At 48.4% G+C, this 12,675-nt stretch overlaps 1 protein-coding gene across 1 annotated transcript in view; it reads left to right on the forward strand.

Moving 5' to 3' along the window:
* Nucleotides 1–12,573, forward strand: part of LOC110589745 (Snf2 related CREBBP activator protein) — a 32,298-nt gene extending 19,725 nt beyond the window's left edge. Inside the window, exons 24-33 of the mRNA XM_021700334.2 lie at nucleotides 488–978; nucleotides 4,051–4,316; nucleotides 4,436–4,638; nucleotides 6,492–6,661; nucleotides 6,811–7,007; nucleotides 7,103–7,217; nucleotides 7,599–7,718; nucleotides 9,109–9,303; nucleotides 9,458–9,541; nucleotides 9,654–12,573. Of these exons, the coding sequence (XP_021556009.2) occupies nucleotides 488–978; nucleotides 4,051–4,316; nucleotides 4,436–4,638; nucleotides 6,492–6,661; nucleotides 6,811–7,007; nucleotides 7,103–7,217; nucleotides 7,599–7,718; nucleotides 9,109–9,303; nucleotides 9,458–9,541; nucleotides 9,654–12,338 (4,526 nt within the window). The 3' untranslated portion in view covers nucleotides 12,339–12,573. The remainder of the gene's footprint in view (nucleotides 1–487; nucleotides 979–4,050; nucleotides 4,317–4,435; nucleotides 4,639–6,491; nucleotides 6,662–6,810; nucleotides 7,008–7,102; nucleotides 7,218–7,598; nucleotides 7,719–9,108; nucleotides 9,304–9,457; nucleotides 9,542–9,653) is intronic.
* Nucleotides 12,574–12,675: the final 102 nt, after the last annotated feature.

The raw sequence follows: 12,675 nt of genomic DNA on the forward strand, positions 1-12,675 counted from the left end.
AATCCAGCTCCAGCTCAGGCTTCCCTTCTGGCTCCAGCACCTTCTGCATCTCAGGCTCTAGCCACTTCTTTGGCTCCCATGGTGGCTCCACAGACAGCAATTCTGGCTCCTTCTCCAGCTCCTTCTCTGGCTCCTCTTCCAGTCCTGGCTCCATCGCCAGGTCCTGCTCCCCTCCTGGCTCCATCGCAGACTCCAGTTCCAGTTCTGGCTTCTTCATCTACTCCAGGAACCTCTTTAGCTTCAGCTTCTTCACTGGTGCCAGCCCCAACTCCTCTGTTGGCTCCATCATCAACTCAGACCATGGTACCAGCCCCGGTACCATCACCTCTCCCAAGCCCGGCTTCTGCGCAGACACTGGCCTTAGCCCCAGCTTTAGCATCCACTCTTGGTGGTTCATCTCCATCTCAGACCCTCTCTTTGGGAACGGGGAACCCTCAGGGGCCTTTTCCAGCTCAGACATTGTCATTGACTCCAGCGTCATCCCTAGTACCAGCTCCAGCCCAGACATTGTCTTTGGCGCCGGGACCACCACTGGGTCCATCGCAGACGCTATCTCTGGCTCCAGCACCCTCTTTGACTCCAGCTTCTCCGATGGGCCCAGCCCCAGCTCACACGCTGACTTTGGCTCCAGTATCGTCATCTGCTTCACTCCTGACCCCAGCTTCAGTGCAAACGTTGACCTTGAGCCCTGCCCCAGTTCCGGTGTCCACCTTGGGTCCAGCTGCAGCCCAGACTCTGGCACTGGCCCCGGTCTCAACACAGGCTTCCGCTTCCCAGACATCCTCCCTTATGGTTTCGGCATCTGGCGCTGCTCCCTTGCCCGTCACCATGGTATCCCGGCTGCCTGTTTCCAAGGATGAGCCTGAGACGCTGACATTGCGCCCCGGTCCCCCCAGTCCTCCATCCACTGCTACCTCGTTCAGTGGTCCCCGGCCTCGACGCCAGCCCCCACCACCACCTCGTTCCCCTTTCTATCTGGTAAGTTTTCCTCCCTCAGAGAGAGGGAACAGGAAGTTGGGTTTCTTTGGAGTGTTGGTAGAGTGGATGGAACAGAACGATGTTATTTTTATCTTGGTAAATTACAAAGCCTAGTTTTGTGGACCTGATACTTGAGTGTGCAGTTGGACAAGTCCCTTCTCTTCTCTGGCCCTGTTCTCTTATCTGTATAATGGGAATAATAATCTATATTCTGCCTTTCTCAGAGGAGTAATTGAGGATCTAACGTGCTTTTAAACTATGAAGAATTACTGATATGTTCAAGGCTGCCTTGTTACTGTTGGTCTTTTTGGTATTTGATTATTCTTGAGTCAGTGTTGGCATCTAATTGCCTCATTTTACGGATGAAGAAACTAGTCCGCTAAATGATGTTATAAGGGTGACCCAACTTGTGAGAACTCAAATGCATTGACTCCATTGCTTTTTCCTCTTCCACACAAGAGGTATTCCTCAGAGATAGGAAGACTTTTCTCAGGTGCTAAAACCATCACAGTTGTCAAGTATTTGAACTTCTGAGGGGGGGTGACAACATAGAATACAGTTCCCTAAAGATCACGAGCCGCTGACTAATGGTTATCTCTTGTAGGCTTTTTTTTTTTTTAACCTCCACGGTGATCAAGCGGGCAATAAAAAGAACTATGTTTCTTGTCCTTCCATGAACTTTGTGGTAGCCATTTTTTTTATTTTACATGTAAGGCTGCATATATGTTTGGTTAAGTTAAACTTAGAGCTGAAATTAAATAATCCGGGAGGTAATAGGAAGAAAGATTGAGTGACTTGTTCCAGGACCTCTGTCTTTTTCTCCCTTTAAAATAAAGGGAGCTGCTTCTTGCTCAGAGCTGCTGCTTATTTTTTGCCTCAGCCCCAGGCCCCCACTCCAGCAGTGCCATTAACTCCACCTTTGGTCTTTTTCTAATGCTACCAGGTTGGTCTGGCTTGTTGAAAGTAGAAGAGAACTAGATCCTAGCCCAAGAGTGGCAACTCCATGGTCTGTGCTAAATTTTGGTTGCTTTCCAAGTATGTAGAAGCATCTTAACACTTTTTTTCTTGAAACAGTTTGACATAAAGATCACATATCATACAGCTTACCCATGTAAAATGAATAATTTAGTGGCTTTTAGTATATTCACATAGGTCGCAACCATCACTGTAAGTGTCTTTAAAACATTTTCATGGTCCTGAAAAGAAACCCCACACACCCTTAGCCATCATATTCCAACCCTTCCATCTCTTCTAACTTTAGGCAAACACTAATCTTTGTCTCTTTAGATTTGCCCATGGAGTCATACGGTATTTGGTCTTTTGTGACTGGCTCTCTTCATTTCATTTTCATTTTTTTCATGTTTTGAGGTTCATCCACATTGTAGCATATGTTGGAATTTTTTTTATTGTTGATTAACATTCCATTGTGTGGGTATACATTTTATGTATCTGTTCATCAGGAGATGGACATGTTTGGAATATTTCTCCTTTTTGGCTGTTATGAATAATGCTGCTGTGAACATTCACTTGTAAGATTTTGTGTCTTCATACGTTTCCAGTTACATTGGATGTATGCCTAGGAGCAGAATTACTCAGTCAGAAAGTAGCTATGTTTAACTGTTTGAAGAACTATCAGACTGTTTTCCAAAGTGGCTATACCGTTTTATATTCCCACCAGCAGCACATCAGGGTTCTAGGTTCTCCACATCTTTGCCAACACTTGCTATTGTCTTTTTGATTATAGCTATCCTAGTGGGTGTGAAGTGGTGTCTTGTGGTTTTGATTTGTGTTTTCCTAATGGCCAGTGATGTTGAGCATCTTTTCAGTGGTTGGCCATTTGTGTATCTTCTTTGAAGAAATGTTAGATATTCAGATCCTTTGTGTTTTTAATTTATTTTTTTAAATTTATTTTCAGAATTTTTTTTATTTTAAGTAAATTCTACGCCCACCCTGGGGCTTGAATTCACAACCCTGAGATCAAGATCAAGACCATGCTCTACCAACTGAGCCAGCCAGGCACCCCTACCCTTTTTAATTGGGTTATTTTCCTGATTTGAAAGACTTCTTTATATATTGTGGCTACAAATACCTTTTCAGATACATGATTTGCAAATATTTTCTCCTTTGCTACTACTTTTGAGAGCTGGCCTGTTCTGCTAGGATGCTTTCCTTTTTTACCTTGATCACCAGGAGCTTAAGAGGTCAAGTTTAAGGGAGCAGTCAGGAAGGTAGATTTGGGACATTGCTTTTTTTCAGGACCATCTCCTTGGGTCCGTTTCCTTCATTTGTTCATTCTAATAGCAGCTATTTATTGAGACCCTACTTGGTGCCAGATAACTGAGCTACATAGTGGGTGGTTATAGTGAGCATGATCAGATCCGGTTCGTGTTATGGTTAGTTTCATTGATAGAAGACATTAGTCAAAGACTCATACAGATGTAAAAGTACCAATCTGGTAAGTGCTGCAAAAAAAGAGGTAGTTTTATAGCCTGTGAAACCTGAAGTGCTAGTGATGGGAAAAGACTGGGTCAAAGTCCTATAGATTCCCTATCTGCCCCCTTTCTCTCTCAGGGTGATGAAATCTAGATGTCTGATTAGCTTTTCCCATCCTACCCCATTCCAGTGTGGCCCTTGGCAGAAACCTGCCATGGATTTGATTAGCCACTCTGTCCTGCTCAGTGATTGGAGGAGGCTTTTTAATAATTGTTTTGGATCCACTTCAAGAAGGCAAATTAACTTGAATGTTGTGGAGTAAGTGTTAAGAAAATTCCCAGAAATCATTTATTTTATAAACTTATTAGATACACAGATCTTAAATTTGAGTATTCAGGCATTCTGTTTTGGTAGCATACAAAGGAAGATCAGTTTTTTTGCAGAGAAGTTATTTCATATAGCATTTGAAAGGAGTAATTCTCATTATTGATAACTTGAAAACCACTGAAAGTGTAATGTAGTTTTGAATCCTGTGGTTTCTATAGGTTATGTTTAATTCTGGGATGAATGGTCAGGTTTTCTATGAGGACACTGATTACTTTTTCTGTGTTTTTGTTTTTGTTTTTCTTTCATCCCCAGGACTCTCTGGAGGAAAAGCGGAAGCGGCAGCGGTCTGAACGCCTGGAACGGATTTTCCAACTTAGTGAGGCTCATGGGGCCCTGGCACCTGTGTATGGGACTGAAGTCCTGGATTTCTGTACCCTGCCCCAACCTGTTGCCAGCCCCATCGGCCCTCGTTCTCCTGGCCCCAGCCACCCCACCTTTTGGACTTATACCGAGGCTGCCCGCCAGGCTGTACTGTTTCCCCAGCAACGACTAGACCAGCTGTCAGAAATCATTGAGAGGTTGGCAGAAGCGGGTCTTGGGGCCTCTGAGTGGATGTAGTGGTTAGGGCTGGTGAAGGTGCACTTTTGGGGCCTTTCAGAATTCCATCTTTTATACTGCTTGCCTTCTTCCTTCACAGGTTCATCTTTGTCATGCCTCCTGTGGAGGCACCTCCCCCTTCCCTGCATGCCTGCCACCCACCTCCTTGGCTGGCCCCACGTCAGGCAGCCTTCCAGGAGCAGTTGGCCTGTGAGCTCTGGCCCCGGGCTCGTCCTTTGCACCGTATTGTGTGTAATATGCGCACCCAGTTCCCTGACTTGAGGCTCATCCAGTATGATTGTGGTAAGTTCATTGATCAGTGAGGATCCCTTCACTTTTTTTTTTCCTCTGTTAGTAGCACTATATCAGAGGGATGCTATATATAGATTTTTGTGAATTTCGTTAAACATTAGACAGTTTTTCAGGCTATGCTTATAGGCAAGATGGAGAAGTGTAGGCCTTATGGATTCTTGGCATTCATGAATTTGACTTTGATGACAGTTGAAAATGTGTGCTAACTCATTCATTCAGTAATTATTTTGTATCTGTTGTATTTTGCTGATCATTTGGGATACAGTGGCAAATAAGATAGCACAGCAGAGAATTTTCAGATTCGTGGGGAAAGGTGCAAGGTGGTACAAGACTGCACAGTAAATAGTAAGTTTTGTTTTGGGAAAACACAAGGATCTTCCTGTCTTTGGTTAGAATCTTGTTGGTTAGAATGTATTTGGCTGCGGAGTAATGGAAAATTGACCAATAGTGGCTTCAACCGCAAGCATTTATTGTTTCCTTAATGAGAAATTCTGAGAATAGTGGTATATGACTGGTTCAGCTTACTGATGTTTTCATGGACCCAGGACCTTCTGGTCTTTCTGCATCCTTAGCTTTTATCTTTTTATTCTCATGTTGATTTCTTGATGGTCTTATCATGGCTGCCACACAACTCCAGGGAGCACTGCAATGCTCTGAGCAGGAAGCAGGGCTTGAGATAAAATATTCTCAGCAAGTTTCTCTTTTTGGGGAATGGGGAGAGAGTTCTCCCTATTGACTGTGCTTCACAGCTCACTGCCTTAATTTGGGCCATATGCCCATCCCTAGAATAATCACTGACAAAGGGAAATGGCAAAGAGGAACTACGGCTTTTTTAGACCAATCATGATTTATCTTTTGGGGTTGGGTTGGGGCTTATCATCCCTGGAATCAAGGGATCTCTGCCAGGGTGTCTACAATGTAAATCAGGTTCTATTAATCAAGAATATCTTTTGGACAGTAGTGAATTGTTTCTGCCACAACCCAGCAGAGAGATTTCTGTAGTAACATATTTGGAGATTTTTTAAATGGCCTTAGAATATAAGACAGCAAAATTTTTATTAATACATATACTCAAAAAATATTTTCATAAAAAAACAATTGTGTAACATTTCAAACCATTTAGAGTAGATGAATTGAAAGTCTTTGTTAAAAGTGTTGAAACTGATTTACCAGAAACATTATAGAAGGTATTTCTGTGTTTGATGGGAGGTTGAACTAGATAACTTCATAAGATCCTTTCTCTGTGGTTCTGATCTCAGGGGTCTTCAATCCTTATATGTAAGTCATGACATCCAGTGGATGTTGTTGATGTCTGTCCTGTGAATCTGTTTTGTGTTTTAGGTGGCATAACTCAGTGTAGTTCTTAAGGATTTTCTTCCTGCTCATACACCATTGAGGGTTCCCTTTTTTCCAAGGGGTCTGTATGTTATCCTAGCCCTGGTTAGACACAGAAGATAGATCCAAGAAAGGAGCAGACTGAAGAGGGGGATCCCGTACAGGAATAAAATAAAGTTAAATATTTCTTTAAAAATAATTTATTTTAGAAATAGAGCACATTTATGGGGGTGGGATGGGGAGGGAGAGAGAATCTGAAGCAGACTCTGCGCTGAGCACAGAGCCCAGCACAGGGCTCAATCTCATGACCCTGAGATCATGACCTGAGCCGAAACCAAGAGTCAGACACTGAGCCACCCAGGCGCCCCTAAAGTTAAATATTTTTGATCTCCTAGGCTAATTGAAACCCTCACCTAAAGGTTTTATTTTTCAACCACAGTCTTTCAGTGCTAAGTGTTCTTCCTATTCTAGCATATAACAAGCTCCCTGTACCCTTCATTTCTCTTCAGGAAAGTTGCAGACATTGGCAGTGCTGTTGCGACAGCTCAAGGCGGAGGGCCACCGGGTGCTCATATTCACCCAGATGACCCGGATGCTGGATGTATTGGAACAGTTTCTCACCTACCATGGCCACCTCTACTTGCGTCTGGATGGGTCTACTAGAGTTGAACAGAGACAGGTAACCCCGGGCATCTGCAGCCCTTCAAGGCCCACCTCAGCTGTTATCTCCATTTTCCAGACCTTAGGGTTCCAGAAGGGGAACCACTAAGCCTTCAGTCTGTTTCAGAGGATACATTTCCTGATACTGTCTTTTTTCTTTCTCTCTAGGCTTTGATGGAACGATTCAATGCAGACAAACGCATATTCTGCTTCATCCTTTCAACTCGGAGTGGGGGTGTGGGTGTGAACCTGACAGGAGCAGACACTGTTGTTTTTTATGACAGCGACTGGAATCCCACCATGGATGCTCAGGCCCAGGATCGCTGTCACCGAATTGGCCAGACCCGAGATGTCCACATCTACAGGTATTGCCTAGTGTCCCCTCACCTTGCATCCTCTTTACTGATAGGGTTTTATTAATGTATTTGGCTATTTACACATGGCCTTCATCACTCCCTAGACTTATCAGTGAACGGACAGTGGAGGAGAACATCCTAAAAAAGGCAAATCAGAAGAGAATGTTGGGAGACATGGCCATTGAGGGAGGCAACTTCACCACAGCCTATTTTAAACAGGTACTAAGATCTCCCAGTCTATGCAGGAGAGAACTGCTATGCTCACAGGAGTTGCTCCTGCTTATTAAAGTGGATGCTGGGGCGCCTGGGTGACTCAGTCGGTCGCTGTGATTTTGTGGGATTGAGCCCCACATTGGGCTCCACGCTCAGCAAGGAGTCTGCTTGAAAGATTCTCTTCCTGTGCCCCTCCCCTCAAATGTGTGTGCTCTCTCTTTCTAAGATAAATAAATCTTTTAAAAAAATAAAGAAGATGCTTTGGTCTCCACAGATCTGTCTATTCAACTAGTGGCAATTTCTGATTATTTCTAAGAGTTATTATCTCCTAGTAGACTGGGGCCCAGCATTCCACGGGCTCTGACACTTCTTCTGTTCTCTCCAAAGCAGACCATCCGAGAGCTGTTTGATATGCCCCTGGAAGAGCCATCTGGCTCATCCGTACCCTCTGCCCCTGAAGAGGAAGAAGAGACTGTGGCCAGCAAGCAGACCCATATCCTGGAGCAGGTGAAAAAAGAGCAGGCAATCTCTATAGAGTAGAGCTAATAGTTACGGTGTGGGTTTTCCAGGGGGAAAGAATGTTTCTGCTGCTTCTCAGATGACTGTTGGCCTTTAATAGTTGTGAGTAGTTTGCTTATTCGTTCATAAGATTTCATAGAAGAAAGACAGGATTTGGAATTCTCAGTTACAGGTTTGAATTCTAACAGCACTTCTTACTGTGTTTGTTAAGCAAGTCTGCTTAATCTTCTGAGCCTGGAATCTTACTTTTCACTTTTCTGAACTGCTAATGGGAAGGAAGTAACAGGATGAAATGGAATAGTGGATGTAAGAAGTGCTTTTTATGTGGTGTAACCTCTTGTTTTCCAAACACTGATGGGTGCATAGAATAAGTTGGGGAACCTTTTGGCTTTTTATTTTTTTAAGTAGGCTCCACACCCAATGTGGGGCTTGACGAACTCACAACCTTGAGATTAAGAGTCGCATGCTCTACTGACTGAGCCAGCCAGGTGCCCCTGGAGAGCTTTTTTTTAAAGGACTGATTACTGGGACCTGATATGAGAATCTACTAAATTGTGACTTTGGGGGGCAAAGGCTGGGTGGGCATTTGTTATTTTTTCAGAAGTAGATGTTAGGCAAATACATAAATAAAATCTTGGGGGGAAAAATAAGTAGATGTTGGGAACTATAGGGTACAGTACCGTGGAGGTGTTTTTCCCTACCAGGTGCCATCCCCTCATTGTTGAGCACACTCTAGGTTGCATCCCTTGGTGACTTTGGTGTGAGCTTTCTGGATATTAATCACAGGGGAAAATCAGAGGTGATTAGTCTGTTGTCAAGAGGTATCTCAGTGCAAAAAAAGAATTAGGGATTTTTTATATTTAAGGCTTTCTGGGACTGCTCTTTTGAGGAGATCTAAGACTGACTTGAATGGAAAAGGAAGCAGAACTAGAGGTTTCTAAAACAGTTACTTTCGGGGTGCCTGGGTGGCTCGGTCATTAAGCATCTGCCTTCGACTCAGGTCATGATCCCAGGGTCCTGGGATCGAGCCCCGCGTCAGGCTCCCTGCTCTGTGGGAGGCTTGCTTCTCCCTCTCCCCCTCCCCCTGCTTGTGTTCCCTCTCTCGCTGTGTCTCTCTCTGTCAAATGAATAAATAAAAATCTTCAAAAAAAAACAAGAAAAAAATAGTTACTTCCACACTGGTGGGCTTCTGAGTGAAATATAGTTCATCCTATGTGGAATACTGTATTGCTTTGATAACTTTGAGGGCTCAGAAGAGAGTTGAGTTCAGTTATATACCTGGTTCGATATAAAAGGGGCCTCAAATTTTTGTCAGAATCAAACCACAGGATGTGGAGTTCTTTAAATCTCCTGGTTATTCTTCCTCACATCTTTGCAGGCACTGTGTCGGGCAGAGGATGAGGAGGATATCCGTGCGGCCACCCAGGCCAAGGCCGAACAGGTGGCTGAACTTGCAGAATTCAATGAGAATGATGGGTTTCCTGCTGGTGAGGGAGAGGAGGCCAGCCGGCCTGGGGCTGAGGATGAAGAGATGTCCCGAGCTGAGCAGGAAATCGCTGCCCTTGTAGAACAGGTCAGTGTTGTACCCAGTAGTTCTCAACTTCACCCTTCACAATTTCTTCCTCTGGACCTTGTGGTCCTCCTTTATCTTCTCTGGTGAAAATAAGGGTGATGGGCCCTGGTTACCAAGTCCCTACTACGTTCATCACCATTGCTCCTTCCCACAGCTGACCCCCATTGAGCGCTATGCCATGAAATTCTTGGAAGCTTCACTGGAGGAGGTGAGCCGAGAGGAGCTCAAGCAGGCAGAAGTGAGTATTTCTAGGGAGTGGGGACGGAAGTGAAAAGTGGCTGCTTTCTACCCACTTCCCACCCTGCTTGCTTCCCTCTGACCACCCACTGTTTGGGCTCTCTTGTTGGTAGGAACAAGTGGAAGCTGCCCGCAAGGACCTGGACCAAGCCAAGGAGGAGGTGTTCCGCCTACCCCAAGAGGAGGAGGAGGGGCCAGGGGCTGGGGATGAGGTTTCCTGTGGGACTGGTGGAGGCAGTCACCGGCGCAGTAAGAAGGCCAAGGCCCCTGAAAGGCCAGGGACTCGCGTCAGTGAGCGTCTTCGTGGAGCCCGGGCTGAGACTCAAGGGGCAAACCACACTCCTGTCACATCCACCCATCATACCCGTAGCACTTCCACACCCCCACGCTGCAGCCCTGCCAGGGAGAGAGTTCCCCGGCCAGCACCTAGGCCTCGACCCACTCCAGCTTCAGCTCCGGCTGTAATTCCTGCCCCAATCCCTGTTCCAATCCCTGCCCCGATCCCCATTTCAGCCCCAAATCCAGTAACCATGCTTCCTGTTCATATCTTGCCTTCTCCCCCACTTCCTCCTTCACAGATTCCTCCCTCTTGTTCTTCTGCCTGTATCCCTCCTCCTGCCTGTACCCCTCCACCAGCTCATACCCCACCTCCCACCCACACCTCTCTCTCAACTCCTTCCTCCCCTCTCCTGCTTGGTCTACCTTCTGTGCCCATCTCCCCCCCAGTCACCAACCTCCCCTTTGGCTTGGGGCCTGAGACAGAGCTGTGTGCACAAGCATTGGCATCTACCGAGTCCCCGGAGCTGGCTGATATGGCCAGTTCCGAGACTTCCCCGCTTACTCTTGTGCCCCCTAAGGATCTGTTGCCACTTGCTGTTGAGATCCTGCCTATATCAGAGAAGAACCTTTCTCTCGCCTCTTCTGCACCTAGCCCAACCCTGGAGGCTGACAGCGTCCCCAACGGTCAAGAGCAGGAAGTGCCAGAGCCTGCTGAGGGGACCATCCTCACAGTGCTGCCTGATGGTGAGGAGGTGCCCTCGTGTCTGAGTGAGAGCAATGGGCTGGATCTCCCACCTTCAGCATCTGATGAGCTACTTCCGGAGCCATTGGAAGCTGACAAGAGCTCAGAAGAGCTGGTGGAGGCCCAGACCCCAATCTCCAGCCCAGAGAAGACACAGGAACTTGTTTCAGCAGAGGTCGCAGCCCCATCAACCTCATCCTCCACCACCTCCTCGCCTGAGAGTCCTTCACCTGCCCGGCCCCCTCGGCGTCGCACCAGTGCTGATGTAGAAATTAGGGGTCAGGGGGCTGGTCGGCCAGGGCAGCCTCCAGGCCCCAAAGTGCTCCGCAAGCTGCCAGGACGGCTGGTGACTGTGGTTGAGGAGAAGGAATTGGTGAGGCGACGGCGACAGCAGCGGGGAACTGCCAGCACCCTATTGCCTGGAGTCTCTGAGACTGGTGCCAGCCCGGGAAGCCCATCTGCCCGCAGCATGTCGGGGCCAGAATCCTCACCTCCCACCAGTGGGCCCTGTGAAGCTGCTCCCCCGTCCACACTGCCCACCCCAACTCAGCAGCCCTTCATAGCTCGCCGTCGCATTGAGCTGGGGGTGACTGGTGGGGGCAGCCCAGAGAATGGAGAAGGGGCACTGCTTGCCATCACCCCTCCAGCTGTGAAACGTCGGAGGGGGAGGCCCCCCAAGAAGAACAGGTCTCCAGCAGATGCTGGGCGAGGGGTGGATGAGGTACCTTCATCCACCTCTAAGGGAAAAACCAATGGGGCTGACCCAGTCCCTGGGGCTGAGACCCTTATTGTTGCGGAGCCTGTCCTGGGACCCCAGCTTAGTCCTGGGCCCCAGCCTCTTGGACCCCAGCCAATTCACAGACCCGAGCCCATCATCCTCTCACCTGTGGAGAAAAGAAGGCGTGGGCGGCCCCCTAAGGCACGAGATTTGCCCATTCCTGGGACCATTTCCTCTCCAGGGGATGGCAACTTAGAGAGCCGGACACAGCCACTCCCGCTACCACCTCCCCTGCCACCACTCCCACCACTCCTAGCCTGTCCCACTGCTACTGTCGCCAACACTGTCACCAATCTCACCATGTCAACATCCCCACCCAAGCGGAAGCGGGGCCGACCTCCCAAGAATCCACCATCACCTCGGCCCAGCCAGCTCCCTGTCTTGGACCGTGACAGCTCTTCTGTCCTTGAGAGCTGTGGATTGGGGAGGCGGCGGCAACCCCAGGGCCAGGGGGAGAGCGAGGGTAGTTCCTCTGATGAGGATGGAAGCCGCCCCCTCACCCGCCTGGCCCGCTTGCGGCTGGAAGCGGAGGGAATGCGGGGACGAAAGAGTGAAGGGTCCATGGTGGTGGCTGTAATTCAGGATGACCTGGATTTAGCAGATAGCGGGCCAGGCGGGTTAGAATTGACACCTCCCGTGGTCTCGTTAGCTCCAAAACTGCGCTCGACCCGGCTGCGTCCAGGGTCTCTAGTCCCCCCACTAGAGACTGAGAAGGTGCCTCGCAAACGGGCAGGGGCCCCAGTTGGCGGTCCTGGGCTGGCAAAGCGGGGCCGCCTACAGCCCCCAAGTCCCCTGGGACCTGAGGGTTCAGTAGAGGAGTCTGAGGCTGAAGCCTCAGGTGAGGAGGAGGAAGGGGATGGGTCCCCACGTCGCCGGCCTGGCCCCCGCCGACTTGGTGGGGCCACCAACCAAGGGGACCAGCGCATCCTGCGCAGCAGTGCCCCTCCCCACCTGGCTGGCCCTACTATTAGTCACAGAGGCCGCAAGGCCAAGACGTGAGTGGGCTGCTCCTCCACCTAGGCTTTCTGCCATGGCCCCTCTTCCTCCACAACCAGGCCTGACTCTGTTAACCACTACTTGAAGTCTTGAGGGGGAAAGCCTCCAGGGAGACATAGGGGCCTTCTCCCTTCTTTCCACCAAAGTAGGGGGTAGGCAACTGGTTGTCATGGAAATGGGGCTCTTCACATACCCCCTTTCCTTCCACCCCACATGGCTGGGCAGTGTTAAGGGTGGCAAGATAGTCTCTGTCCCCACCCCCTTGTACTTGATTCCCCAGCTATCTTTCACAGCCCCCACCCTTAGGGGAAGGGGGAGGGGCTTCTCTCTACCATGAGTT

The sequence above is a fragment of the Neomonachus schauinslandi genome, chromosome 5 (genome assembly GCF_002201575.2).
Source record: "Neomonachus schauinslandi chromosome 5, ASM220157v2, whole genome shotgun sequence".
NCBI classification, from domain to species: domain Eukaryota; kingdom Metazoa; phylum Chordata; class Mammalia; order Carnivora; family Phocidae; genus Neomonachus; species Neomonachus schauinslandi.